Source organism: Martes martes, assembly GCF_963455335.1.
Source record: "Martes martes genome assembly, chromosome: 3".
Taxonomy (NCBI): Eukaryota; Metazoa; Chordata; class Mammalia; order Carnivora; family Mustelidae; genus Martes; species Martes martes.
This window is the reverse complement of record NC_137890.1, coordinates 177193589-177208055: the sequence shown is the minus strand read 5'-3', so window position 1 is coordinate 177208055 and position 14467 is coordinate 177193589. Positions and strand designations below refer to the sequence as shown.

The window sequence follows — 14467 nt, the reverse complement described above, 5'->3', positions numbered from 1 at the left end:
TTCCTTGAAATTGGTTTAAAAGTTATTTAAAATAAAAGAAAATACATGGAAAAGTGCAGATTTGAAAAACTAAAAATAAAGGAAACTCTTCATGAGTTATTTATTGAGCATTTACTATGTGCTGTTCTAAATGCAGATAATTGAGCAGTGAGCAAAATAGAAAAAAGTCCATTTCCTCATGGAGCTATTATTTCAAAATGGTAGACTGAATCACAATTTGCATTTATATCTTAATCCCTATAGGTAAATTGTATCAAAAAGAGTCAACCTTGCTGAAAACATCATGACAAACTAGCAAACAGACTAATATAAAATGCTAAGCAAAGGAGCTGAATGAAGTGAAGTTCTACCTTCTTTGTCAGTAAGAGCTTAAAACACCATCATACACCAGGTAGGCAAACCCAGAGGTGGAAGGTGGCTTGTCAATGGTCACACAGCAAATCAGGGGAAGAGTTAGGGATGACATCTAGACTTTCGTATTCCTACTCCAGTGATCTTTCTATGGACTAGTCTGCCTCTACTTTTTAAATGGATCTTAATGATTTTAGAACCAATAAAATTTTCTTCCTGTTAAAGTAGCCGCCAATAAAAATCTATCTATAAACTTATTATGATATGATGTGATAAAAAAGCTGGATATAAAACTATGTATTTAATATACTTCCAATTTTTTAAAAAAGTAGACATGCATACATATGTATGGAGAGTCTTCTTTTTTATACTTTTGGTGTACTTTTCAAATTTTCTATAATGCACATCAGCTTTGTATGGTCAGAAAATTACAACATGAGTTAAACAATGCTGAACATTACCGCCTCTACTCAACAAAAAAAGTTTGTCTGAACTGCTTAGCGATAAGATGATTGCACAGTATTAACCAGACACCTAACAAAAAGCTTGGTAAGAAATGTGTCTAGGTGGAGATGACAGCCATCTATTCAAATGACCAAGTGACTTCAAGAAACAATGGCAGCAGCCTCACCAGCGAGGACTACGTTTATAAATGCGCTATATTTATAAAGTGATTTAATGGCATAAAGGGTCAGGTCAGCCCTGAGGGTTTTGCAACAGTCTTGACTGTGTTAGCAGACTTTCTGAAACATTTTGACATGTGAATATAGGAGCCACAGGCCAAGGTGAGATGTTATTTACCAAGTTACTCTTTGACCAAAGTTTAAAAGCCAAAAAAAACAAGCATTGTGTATGAGGGTGGTTTTTTTTTTTGTTGTTTTTTGAAGTCAAGGAAAACCTTCATTGACACAATAAATACATTTAAGAACAGGCAGTCATAGAGCCCAAGAGTAGAACTGCTTCTTGGTAAGTCACCACTCTGCTTCTGACGCTCACAAAACCCATGAGCTTGCCGGGCTTGAGTTTTTCTGCACCCCCCCAATGTCCGAATGTTCTCCACAGGCCTTTCTATCTTTGTGAATTTATGCTTTTAGAACACAGGCAGGGATCTCATCCTCTATCACCGTTGTCAGGGGATGTGGAGAAAGTTCCTCTTCAATACCACAGAGAGGAACAAACAATAAGCAGATGGAGACAGATTGTTCCTCAGCGAAGGTACCTAGAAGAGGAGTCCACACTTTCTCTAGCTGTTTCAGGAATCTCACACCTCATCACAATGCGCACTGAGTGGCTGCTTCCCAAAAAAAGCCACAGAAAGGAAATATCATTAAGAAAGTGTCTCTGCCTTGGGGAGAGCTGTTCCCTCCCTTAAGCCCAGCCTCACCAAGGCTGTTGTCTGTTGTCGAACAGGATGTAACAGGACTGCCAAGCGCGGCCCACAAACCTGCTAATTAGGTGCACTGACAGTGTTTGTTTTGGAACCATTGACCAACAAAGGAATGTGTCAGGCTGATTAGTGAGAAAGGGGTATGTAATGTGCGTGTGTTTGAGTCCAGATGAGGGAATAATCCAGGTGTTCAGTCTGTTTGTGCAAGGACTGACAAAAACGAAGGCTGAACAAATAGGAAGCCGCAGGGAAAGACCAGCTTCTGGGCAGTGCTGCTCTCTCGTTCTCCTCTGGAGTTCCGATCGGCTCCCCAACCCCTGCCAAAAACTTCCTGCCTAAACATGAAACTCTCTTTCAAGACATGACAAACTATAATTGGCGCCTCGAAAAATGGAAGAGTCTTTGTAAGGCTGCTGGCAAAGCTGGGGTTGGGTGAGTTTCTAGGCACCTAAGTAAGCGACGACTTTGGGCAAAGCCATCTCTGCGTTTATCCTCCAGGGACAAATCAAAGGGAATGAGGGCACAGAACACACAGCCCTTAGTGGACTGCTCAAGTCGTGCTGAGAAGAACCATGCATCTCAGCATTTTCTAGGCAAGAAGTGATCCCATATTTTATAATAAAGCAGTTGCTTTCTCTCTTTTAAACAAACCTTTATAAGTTCGAGGACAGTTAGCTGTTTGGACACTTCACGTGTGCACGAAGTTTCAGGAAGGACGGGAAGTGCCAAGGCAAAGACCAAAGACCGGGCTGCAATAAGCTGAGAGGCTCAGGGACAGGGCTGTGTGGGCCGCCATGAAATGTAAAATGACACAGGCCAACTCACAAGGGTTCTGGGACCCTGGGAGGAGCCTCTATGTTCTTCAGTACAAGATGGGCCTTTCTGAAATTTGGCCGGGTGGAGGAAAGCAATGGGGTTTGGGAGGCCTTTTTCAGTAAGCCAATCTAACAAAATCAGGTTTTCAAATGAAAAAGAGGACAGGCCCTGTTAGAAATTCACCTGCTATGGGTTTTCTATGAGGCCAGTGTTCATTCTCAATAGACATATGTAGGAAATGTTCCTGAAATGTGTGCAAATTGGACATGGTGTCAGAGTATGTTAACGCAACCGGTAAGAGTTTGGTGTTGATAAGTTCAGGGTTCTGGGCGCACTTGTTTCTTGGAGGAGGGCAAGGAGTGACCAACTACTGTATACAAAGAAAAACTGGCAAGTTATGCTCATTCTGCTTCTCCAAACCTTAGTGCTTCAGAAAACACAGAACCCTTTCGGAAGAGTAACCGCTGAGCTACAAATGACCTCCCCTCAATGGAAGAACACTTCCCCCGGATGCCTTTCCTTGGGCAAGTGAATGTTGGGAACCTGGACAGGCTGATGTTCACACACGGAAACACTTTAAACAGTAGGTCAGTTGCTTCAAGTTTATAGGTAAAGCTTATGTATAAAGTAGTGAACTCAGACTTTCACTGTACTCCTCTATCTTTGCAGTATGTCCCCCCAGTTTTATTGAGATATAATTGATGTTTAACATTTATTAGTTTCTGGTGTACAACATGATGAGTTGATAGGTGTATATATTGTGAAATGATGACCACAGTGTTTAGTTAACATCCATCACCTCATGTGGTTAAAAATTTCTTCTTGTGATGAGAACTTTTAGGATCTACCACTCCTTTAGAAACTTTCAAATATATGATATAGTACATTATCTTAAGTCACCACGCTGAACATTACATCCCCAGAACTTATTTATCTTATAACTAGATAACTATAACTTTTTACCTTTTGACCACCTTCACCCCCTGTCTCTGGCAACCACAACTCTGTGTCAACAAGTTTGGGTTTTTTTGATTTAACATATAAGTGAGATCTAAAGAATCTTTCTCTGTTTCAGATGGTGCAAGTATTTTAAATTTTCTTAACTAATCAGTTTATTTAAAAAACTTTGCCAGTGTTCTTTTATTTTTCAAATGAACTTTTTTTTTTTTAAAGATTTTATTTATTTATTTGATAAACAGAGATTCCAACTAGTCAGAGAGGCAGGCAGGGAGAGAGAGGAGGAAGCAGGCTCCCTGCTGAGCAGAGAACCCGATGTGGGGCTCGATCCCAGGACCCTTGGATCATGACCTGAGCCTAAGGCAGAGGTTTTAACCCACTGAGCCACCCAGGCGCCCCTTTGCCAGTGTTCTTAGTGAATGCACATGATATGGTAGGGAGAGCTGAACCAAACAGTAACTATTTATGGAATGCCTATTATATGGAACACACCAGACTCAGTGTTAAGTATAATCTTCTTACAGTATACCTACATGTAAATATAGCCCCAAATGGTATAGGGGTCATAAAGTCTTGAAGGGCAATATTTTCCATATTGGAAAGCTTGTGGGGATGATTTTTATGTCACATGAAAGAATTAACAAAGCCAAATGGATCAGACAGAAAGGATGGAACTGATTTATGATAGTTGGTATATTTTGTAAGTTCCATGTTAAAATGCATGCTGAGTGTTTTTAAGATGAAGTATTTATGTACTTGTGATCTGGAAGCATTTCAGGATTCAGGAATGGCATCTTCACACAAATGTGTGCAGCAGGATGGTCTCTTCAGCAGCATTACGTCTTTAATGCCAGACAAGATTAGTGATATGCAGAGATGTCAGAAAGAAGAGGAGAGGAAAGAAGCTGGAGAAGAGGCAATTTAAGGGTTTAAAAAAAAGAAAATTTAAGTCCTGGGTCACCATGTGGATATATGCAACTTTTTTGCTTTTATATTCACTGCTTTCCCTTAAGTTTTAGAGTGGTATCAGTCTACTCTGATGATTTGTAATTCGGAAGTTAGAGCTTTTATTTCTTACTCTCGATCAAGGAGGGTATGTGGAGTTTTATTGCTGTTTTAACAGAATGTTTGTCTCTCTGAAAGCTGTGCTTTCTTTTTTCTAGGAGTGTAAATGTTGGATTAGGCTTAAGTTCTGTGTTCCTGGATCTTACTATTGTATTTAAAATCTTGTAACTTGGATTTTAGTGTTTTTCTGTTTAAGTCAGAGAGAGGTATGTGATTAATTTGTGTTGGAGAAGAAAGACTATCTCAGTGTAAAACTGCGGGCATTATCGTCTGAATGGAGGAGGTGTGATGGAGCAGCAAAGGGGGGTCTGCCTACTGAGCCCGAGTTAGGCACATTGTCAGCTCCCACAGGCACCCCTGGGCCTCGTGACCCGCCTAGCAATGTACAGAGAGGGGAGCTCCACTGTGGTCTCTCCCCACACACCATCAGCCATTTTATCAAAGAAAGGCGTAGTATCTTACCCCCACCTTAATCTAACTCTGTCCTACTGCTCCAAGTGTTAAAACTTTCAGGATGGGGGCACCTGGGTGGCTCAGTTGGTTAAGCGGCTGCCTTGGGCTCAGGTCATGATCCCAGGGTCCTGGGATCGAGCCCCACATCGGGGGGTCTCTGCTCAGCAGGGAGCCTGCTTCCCTCTCTCTCTCTCTGCCTGACTCTCTGCCTACTTGTGATCTCTGTCAAATAAATAAAATCTTTAAAAAAAAAACTTTCAGGATGGCACATATAGGGAGAATTCAAAACAACAGTTTGGGGGAGCCTTCTTTAATGACAGAGGGACGTAATATCTTCACATGTCTTTTGGGGGGTATACTGCAAAAACGGTCTGAAGAGTGAAGGTACAGAAGAAACTGTAATGGCTAATGGAAAAAGCATGGATTTTGGAGTCAGATGTATCGGGTTCCAGTTTTGGCTTTATCTCTTGGGTCAAGTTCATTGCCTCCTCTGAACCTAGGCTTCCCCATTATCAAATGGAGGGGACAGGATTCCCTCAGAGGACTGGCCTGAGAATGAAAGGACGAGATACGTAAACTGTTGGCACCAGGACCAGTACATATTAGCGCCACGTCCCTTCAACCCCAACACTGGCTCTCGGTCTGTCAGAGACCATGCTCTAAAAATTAATACTCGGACTCTATTGTTAAATGACATATTCATGAAGCTTCCTCCTGCATAACAATTAATTCAATAAGGAAAAGAAAGTCTGCAGAGCTGACCTGTGTTTGACACATGGTCGTAATCAATTATGCATGTTAGAACCCAGTATATTCTAATACTGAAGTACATACTTCGAATACATACTTTCGAATTCAACATAGAGCTCTCTCACAGTTTTAGAAATCGTGCAACTGCTTTCTCACCTACAATGTCCATGACTCCTATGAGCGATGCCCCTTCTTGGAGCTCCAGGTCCACCCCCTAGACCACGGCTCCTCCAACACTTCCACACAACTACCTAATGGCTCAGTGTCTCTTAGTAGAGACTCACAACTGCTTGTGAGCGAGGAGCAGCCATGTTCACCGTGTGTCTCCAGAGTCCAGCCCAATGCACAAACACAGCATGCTCAATAAATCATTTATTCAAAGAATGGATAGTTCCAGTGCTTGTGGATTTTTTTTTTTTTAACTGAGTGGCAATTATGCTGTTCAAATGGTATTTAAACTTCTGAGGACACAGAGGTGTTGACTTTAGCAAGGTGGTCGAGGATATATGGTAACAAATACACTAAATGCATCATATCTAAGTTTTTTACCGATAGATTTTTAAATGTAATAATGGAAAATTTCAAACATATTCAAAAGTAGAGAGACTAGTATAATAATTCCCTGCATAGCTATCACATAGCTTCAACAATTATCTTTCATTTATATCTATTCCCTCTTCTCCACAGTCAAATTATTATTTTTTGCCACCATCAGATTATTTTGAAGCAAATCCCAGGTTTCACATTACTTTACCTATAAAAATTTCAGTTATGTGTAAATTTTAAAAATTACTCCATTATTCACATTTATTTTTATTTATCACATGTATTTATTCAGCATATCTTTATGGACATGTTTTCAAACTGCAATTTGATTTTTTTTTTTAAATTGGAGTGGACAGGGCAGAGGGAAAGGGAGGGAGAGAATCTGAAGCAGGTTCCACACCCAGTGCGGAGCCCACATGGGGCTCAATCTCACAACCCTGAGATCACGACCTTAGTGGAAATCAAGAGTCAGACACTTAACCGACTGAGCTACCCAGATGGCCCTGCAACTCAACTTCTGATTAAAGTTTTCCTTTAATAAATCTTTTATTAGTGTTTATTTTTATCCTTTCCCAGAGACTTGCATAAACTGTTCCCAGTGTTTAACTGGAAACTGAACACCAAGAGAAAGCTCAGTGAGTTCCTGGAAAGTATTATCAAACCTGGAATGCCAGGGAGGCTGGTGAGGACTCCTTTGCTCTTAGACATTTGTCCAAGCTTAGAGAGCTGCATCTGACCAAGAGAGAAACAGAACATTCTAAACACCTACATATTCCCTCCTGCTGGGTAAAGGGTTCCCTGAATCCACAGATGTGCTAATGTGGTCTTTCTGATAATAAGAATCTGGCACCTCTGCCTATGGTCACAGCTATCTTAGAGGAGTGATTCTTTCTTCTGGCTGTGATGCGGAATCACATGCGGGCAACTTTGAAGACAGATTCTCAGAGTATTAAAAAAAAATCCAATAAGTCTCACAGGAGATTCTGATATGTAGTCAGAGGGAAGCATCTCTCCCTTAGTCATGGGATGAATCCTGGGACTGAGGGCCTTGAAAAATGTGTGTGCAACCTAGCAACTCATGTTGGTTTCATATTCTCCAATAAAAGGAACCTGTGCTCTTTGGTGAAATGGCTACTTCTAGGATTAGGGCAAGAAATATATATGATGAGGCTGGGCCATCTGGTAGCACACGAAAGTACAGAAATGATCAAAATAAAAAACCCCACAATGATTTGAGTATATCAAAGTGATGCAGGAGCCAGCTACAAGAGCTGGATGGCCAAAGCTGGAATAGTGTGAGAAACAAACTAAGTAATCTTGGATTATAACCCAAAATGTAAAATAAATATGCATGTGTCCATGCTGGTACAAAGAAATACTTCGGAAAAATAAATGGAAAGAAGAGACAAATCACACAGGCAGAATTCCAAATAACTTTGTATAAACTCCACTCCTGAGGGAACTGGAACATAACCTTCACTCTTTAAGTATTGGATAATATGGAAAAGGTTGGGGGGAAGAGCTCCTACCGTGGAGAAACCGGACACAAACACTGCCGTGGTAAGTCACGCTGACAGTATGTGCCCGTGGTCTGATGTGATGAGAATGGCACTTTGTGTCTGTGGTCTTCCTCCCCAAGCCTGTAAAACCCAGTCTGATCATTAGAAAAACATTAAGTCCATCCCCACAGAGGGATTCCACAAAATGCTTGACTAGTCCTCCTCAAAACTGTCAATGTCCTAACAACAAAGTGTGAGAAATTGTTAGTCAAGAGGAGCCTAAGGAGATGTCACAAATACATATAATGTGGTATTCTGGAACAGAAAAAAACCAATTAGGTAAAAACTAAGGAAATCTGAAAAAGCTATGGACTTTAGCTAATAATAATATATCAATATTGACTCATGAATTATAACAAATATACCATATTAATGTAAGATGTTAATGGGGAAATTGGGTGTGGGGTATGGAAATTCTCTTTACCATATTTATGATTTTTCTGTAAGTCTAAAATTGTTCTAATAAAGTTTATTAACATTGATTAGCTTTGGTATTTGAGTCAACTGTTCAGTTGAATGCATTGTGGGTTTTTTTTTTTTTAATGGACTTTATTTTTTAGGACAGTTTTAGATTGACAAAAAAATGAGTAGATAGTACAGAGTCTCCATATTACTACCCTCACCCCTAGTTTTCTCTATTATCATAAACTTGCATTAGTGTGGTGAATTGGTTATGATGAATGAACTAATACTGATACATTATTATCAACTAAAGTCCACAGTCTAAGGTTCACTCTGTGTTGTACAGTTCTATGGGTTTTGACAAATGTATAATGGGAAGAATAACTTTACTGCCCCCAAAATATTCCTGTGCTTTACCTATTCATCTTTCCTTATGTACTCTGGAGCCCCTGGTAATCACTGATTTTATTTTATTTTTTACTGTCTACGGTTTTGCCCCTTTCAGAATGTCATATGGTTGGACTCATACAGTAGGTAGCCTTTTCAGACTGGCTTCTTTTACTCTGTAATATGCATTTAAGTTTCCTCTGTGTCCTTTTGTGGCTTGATAGTTCATTTCTTTAATCACTGGATAATATTCCATTGCACGGATATACCACAGTTTATTTATCCATCCACACACGAAAGATGTCTTGGTTGTTCCCAGTTTTTGGCGATTATGAGTAGACCCACTATAGACATCTGTGTGCAGCATTTTGTGTGGACATAAATGATCAATTCATGTGTTATTTAGAAATATATTGTTAACCCCCAAATATGTTGGGATTTTGCAGGTATTGTTCTGTTACTGATTTCTAGTTTAATTACATTATGGTCTGAGAGCATACTTTGCAAGATATCTATTTTGTATATTTGTTCAGATGTATTTTATGGCCCAGAATATGGCCTCTCTTGTTAAATGTTCATGTGAGCTTGAGAAGAATGCATATTCTGTTGTTGTTGGATGAACAATGTGAATTGGCAAAGACGTCAATTAGGCCCAGTTGACTGATAGTGCCTTTCAGTTTAATGATATGCTTAAACTGATTTTCTGCTGCTGGATCTGTCAGTTACTGCCAGACGGGTGTTGAAGTCTTACTAATACTGGAGATATATGTATAGTTGTGGGTTTGTCTGTTTCTCCTCCTAGTTCTATTAGTTTTTTTGCCGCATGTATCTTAACTCTGCTCGTGCATGTTGACTATTGTGTCTTCTTGGAAAACTGACCCCTTTATCATTAGGTAACACCTCTCTTTATCCCTTTGTGAAGGATTGGTATTATTTCTTTAAATATTTAACAAAATATCCGTGAAGCCATCTGGTTTCTTTATGGGAAGATTTAAAAATAACTAATTCAGTTTTTTTACTTGTTATAGGGCTATTCATATTTCTATTTCTTCTTGAGTCTATTTTGGTAATTTGTCTTTCTAGAAATTTACCATTTCATCTAAGTTGTCTAACTTGTTGGAATAAAGTCATTTATGCTATCTCTTTATAATTCTTTTAATTGCTTTTTCCTTCCTGATTTTGAGTAGTTGTGTCTTTTCTCTTAATTTCTTGGTCCTAGCCAAAGAGCTGTCAATTTTGTTGATTCTTTCAAAGAAACAACTTGTGGTTTAATTGATGTACTCTTTTTCTGTCTTTATTTTTTTTTTATTTTAATAAACATATAATGTATTTTTCTTTTTCTGTCTTTCATCTCATTGATACCTGCTGTAATCTTTACTCTCTCCTTTCCTCTGCTTGCTTTGGATTTAGTTTGCTCTTTGTTATCTAGACCCTTAAAGTGGATTTTTTTGGTAATGGATTTGAGACCTTTCTTCTTTTTTTTTCTGTCATGTTTTTCATGATATGTTTATAGCTATAGGTTTCACTCTAAGTACTATTTTAGCTGCATTCTATACATTTTGATATTTTATATTTCATTTTCATTCATTTCAAAATATTTCATATTTCTTTTATAATTTATTTTTTCTTTTGACATATAAGTTTTTAGGGTGTATTGTTTAATTTCCAAATATTTCTCAGAGTTTCTCAGATTTTTTTCTATTGGAGATCTTAATTCAGTGTATCAGAGAATATATCTGGTATGGTTTCAATGTTTAAAGAATTTATTGAAAATTGTGGGACACCTGGGTGGCTCAGTTGGTTGTGTTTGCCTTCGGCTCAGCTCATGATTGCAGGGTTCTAGGATCAAGCGCCAAACTGGGTTCCTTGCTTAGTGGCGAGTTTGTTTCTCCCTCTGCCCCTCCCCCATGCTTATGCTTGCTCGCTCTCTCTCTTGCTCTCAAATAAATAAATAAAATCTTTAAAAAAAATTTGAAACTTGTTTTGTGACCTAGCATATGGTTTATACCATATTTACCAAATTAAATTATATATAATTTAATTTTTATTTTTTAAACATTGATTGCAATATATATACACCATATATATACCATAAAATTCATTCTTTTAAAGTATACAATTCACTGATTTTTAACATATTCAAAAGACCATGTAATCATCACCACAGTAATTCCAGAACATTTTTGTCCCTCCTAAAACAAATCTGTACTCATTAGGAGTTACTCTCTTTCCTTTCCCTGATGTCCCTGGCAACTACTAATCTACTTTCTGTCTCTATGGATTTGGCTATTTGGGACATTTCATATACATAGAATATAAAATACGTGGCCCTTTGTGTCTAGCTTCTTTCACCTGGCATAATGGTTTTGAGGTTCACCTACACTGGCAGCATGTGTCAGGTTCTTTTTCAGGCTAAATCGTATTCCATTGTATGGATATACCACATCTTGTTTATCCATTCATCAGTTAATGGACATTTATGCTGTTTCCACTTTTTGGCTATTATGAATACTGCTATGAACATCTGTGTACAAGTTTTTGTGTGGTGTACATTTTAAAGAAGTCTATAATCTCTAGGCTATGAGTTGGGGACCTGTATTCAGGAAATGAGGTTGGAGAGTGTGTGTGTATGTGTGTGTGTGTCTTTCTGTGTGTGGGGCCAACCCAAGTTCCTGTATGTTTACAAAGAGTCTTTGGGTTTAAGAAGAGGCCAGAAGGGCTGAGTCAACTCTTAATATTTTCTCTTCACCCTACATGCTTCAGCCCGCCCTGGCTACGTGCCTTCCCTTCTGTTCTGAACCACAGCGTAAGTGAGCCCTGCTGGGTGGGAAATGAGGCATGATTTCATGGCCAAAGAAGCCAGTGCACAGACAATAAACAGTATATATTTCTATGATGCTTTTGGAATGAAAGGAAAAGTGATATGTATCATTTTGTGATTCAAGAAAAGCAATAGTAAAAAACCCCACTCTCAAGTTAGTGGGGGAAGAAAATCATCCATCAATCAATGAATGTGATGATGCCCAAATATTACTTTGGTTAGAAAAATAATCCCACACAAACTCCCACTTTTCTCTCCTTTGGATCCTAAAACTTTCATCACCACACTGCAGTGCATCTGTGGAGAAAAGCATGTGGTGAGCCAGACAGCTGTTCCCCAGTGTCTTGTAGTTTTATTCCTGGCGGTCGGTCCAGTTTTAGCCTTACTCTAAGACTGCGATTTCCCATGGCCTATCACTTAGCCCTGAAGTGTTGTGAGGATTCTTCCTCCCTGATCTTCATTCTAAAAATGAATCTGAACACGCTTCATTACCTAAGAAGGCAGAGATAGGTGACGTTTCTTTGCAACTCTTATCTCATTCTGGATAAAGATATTCGTGAAGTGAGCTGGGAATAAACATAGGAAACCAAAGGGTAAAAAGTGTTCTCCAAGAATAAGGGAAATCAGCTACAAGGTAAGAGACAGAGATACAGTACTTGACTGAAAGTTGTCCTGATCTGACCAAGTGAAACAGCATGTGACACATTCAGGTGTACTTTTGTAAGACAAGAGATTCTGTACCTGCTTGTTGAAATATCTTCAAAAGGGTAGAGGATCTCTCCATTGTTACAGATTTCACAGATGAACCCCTTCTGGCTACAAAGACTGCAGCTGTACACGTGTGAGGTGGCAAATTTAATGACCTTGCCCAAGAATGGAGCCAGCTTCCCCTCTATCACCTGGAGAAAGAGAAATGGGACAGGGAAGCAAATCCATTGAGAACCGAAATCTTGTAGACACAGGAGGACTGGAATTCCTTTCCTTTACACAACAGGAAAACCTCTAATTATAATTTCTGAGCAACTCTGAGAAAGAAAAGACCTAGTACTTTCACTCCAAAAGAACTGTCTGGTTTAAACCACCGGAGGTTGGAAAATGAAGATGTTGAAACTTCTTCTGTATTCCTCTTTCTCTATAGTGTGATACAGGGAATCGAGGACAGACAAATGGGGAACACTACTTTATATCCCAACTTACCGTTACGGTGAGGTATAAGTGGGATGTGGTGGACTTCCCCAAATAGAAAACAGACAAGCTAAATATTAATGTAGAATTTTATGTTGTAAATTCAATAATATCTATCTTCTGATGAGTTAATAGTACAGCTTTTTTACCATCTCCCCTGAAACATGTAACAAATGTGGAAAAATAGGTTTCCTTTGTTGCTAAGTATGTGAATATAAAGAGGCTGCAATCTGACAGTCTGAGAGCCACATTGAGCCTAAGGTTTTTTGTTTATTTGTCTGTTTGTTTTAAATCTCTCAGTGTTTTAGAAAACGAGCCAATTTGATAATTGGGAGATTTTACAGAAAAATTCAGAATTTTGGCTTCCTCTGAAAAATCATCAGATTTAACAAAAGTAGGCCTGAATTCCTATATGCTGAGGATCCTGGTTGTGACTAGGGGCTGCTTGCTCCTACTGAGGCACAGGCTCTAAAGTCCGCCATTGTCGCTTCTAGGTCCGGCTGTTTTGCATCTGCCTGCCTCCCACCATTACCATGATGGAACCAATGGCTAGTCAGATCCTTCCTCACTTAACTAATACTGAATAGGCCTCAAAGTCTTTAGCAGTTCAATACTAACAAGAAAAAAAATCTGCCTTCTCTCTCATTCATGCATACACGTATACATGCCGATTTTGATATAAAACAATGAAGATTAAATTTAATTTGGAAATAGCTGGACATAACTGATAATATAGCTGGATAATTTCAAATAAATACAGAATTAAAATGACAATTTTACATACAAATAACATCTGAGAGAAATGTAGTAAATCATACTTAAAGAGAAATTATGATGTCAAGGTGAATAACTAGCAGTAGCAAATAAAAAGACTATAAGGAATGTAATAATGTATTTTGCAAAAAATGAAGCCATACATAATACTGGAGACGAAAAACTCAAAGTGGTTTTTAAACATCATGGAATAATCTTACAATGTTTTAAAAATGAATGTAACAGCAGTTAACTCTAAGGAAGGGAACAGTTGGAAAACCAAGTCTTTCACTCTGTATGTATGTGTATATATATATATATAGCTTTTTTGCATTTTAAAAACTGTTTTTTTCAAACATTTTGGTATTAAGATGCAGAAAAATAAGGTTCACTGCTTTATAAGATTGGATTTTTTTTTCTTAATAAAAGGGGTGGAAAATATGCTGGCTGTTTTTTGAGTCAAGCAAGTGCATTTTCCACCATTCTTTCACTTAATCTCCTCTGCACTTCCTTCAGGAAGCCATAGGTTGACCTGCTTTTATTTATCTTTTCTTAAGAACAATTAACTTCAATAAATCCCAGTAACATGTACTCCTAATACCACCACATGATACACACTTTCTAAGAAATAACCACTACCAAATCTTATACCAACCACCGGTAAACACTTTCCAATGTGTCATAGGGTTATTTCTAAATTGCGGTAACGATAGTGCAGCTGGGTTTGGTTTTACTTATGTTACTCTTTCCTAAACAACCAATGTTAATGACACATGCTGAGATGCACTAACAAAATACAGTCCATTTAGAGGAAAACATCAGGATATAGAACAGTCCGGAAACCAGGTGAGTAACAGTTGTTTGGAGGAACTGAGGGTGTAAAGGGAAGATGTGGAGGAAGACATGACAGTTATCATCTAGGATCTAAAGGAGAAGACTGGTCATCTTATGCACAAAGGTTTTTCTTTTTTAAAGATTTTATTTATTTGAGAGAGAGACAGAGAGAGAGGAGGGCTGAGTGAGAGGGAGAAACAG

General features: G+C 38.5%; 1 protein-coding gene and 1 long non-coding RNA gene across 2 annotated transcripts in view; one reads left to right on the top strand and one right to left on the bottom strand.

The window, feature by feature from the left end:
* The window catches only part of PLEKHM3 (pleckstrin homology domain containing M3), a gene marked incomplete at its 5' end in the record, with an annotated part of 151861 nt that overhangs the window by 13205 nt on the left and 124189 nt on the right, over positions 1–14467 (bottom strand). The window contains one exon of the mRNA XM_080797950.1: positions 12236–12393. Coding sequence (XP_080654076.1) covers positions 12236–12393 — 158 coding nt within the window. The remainder of the gene's footprint in view (positions 1–12235; positions 12394–14467) is intronic.
* LOC308339360 overlaps positions 1–14467 on the top strand; it is a 61209-nt gene that overhangs the window by 11850 nt on the left and 34892 nt on the right. The window lies entirely within an intron of this gene.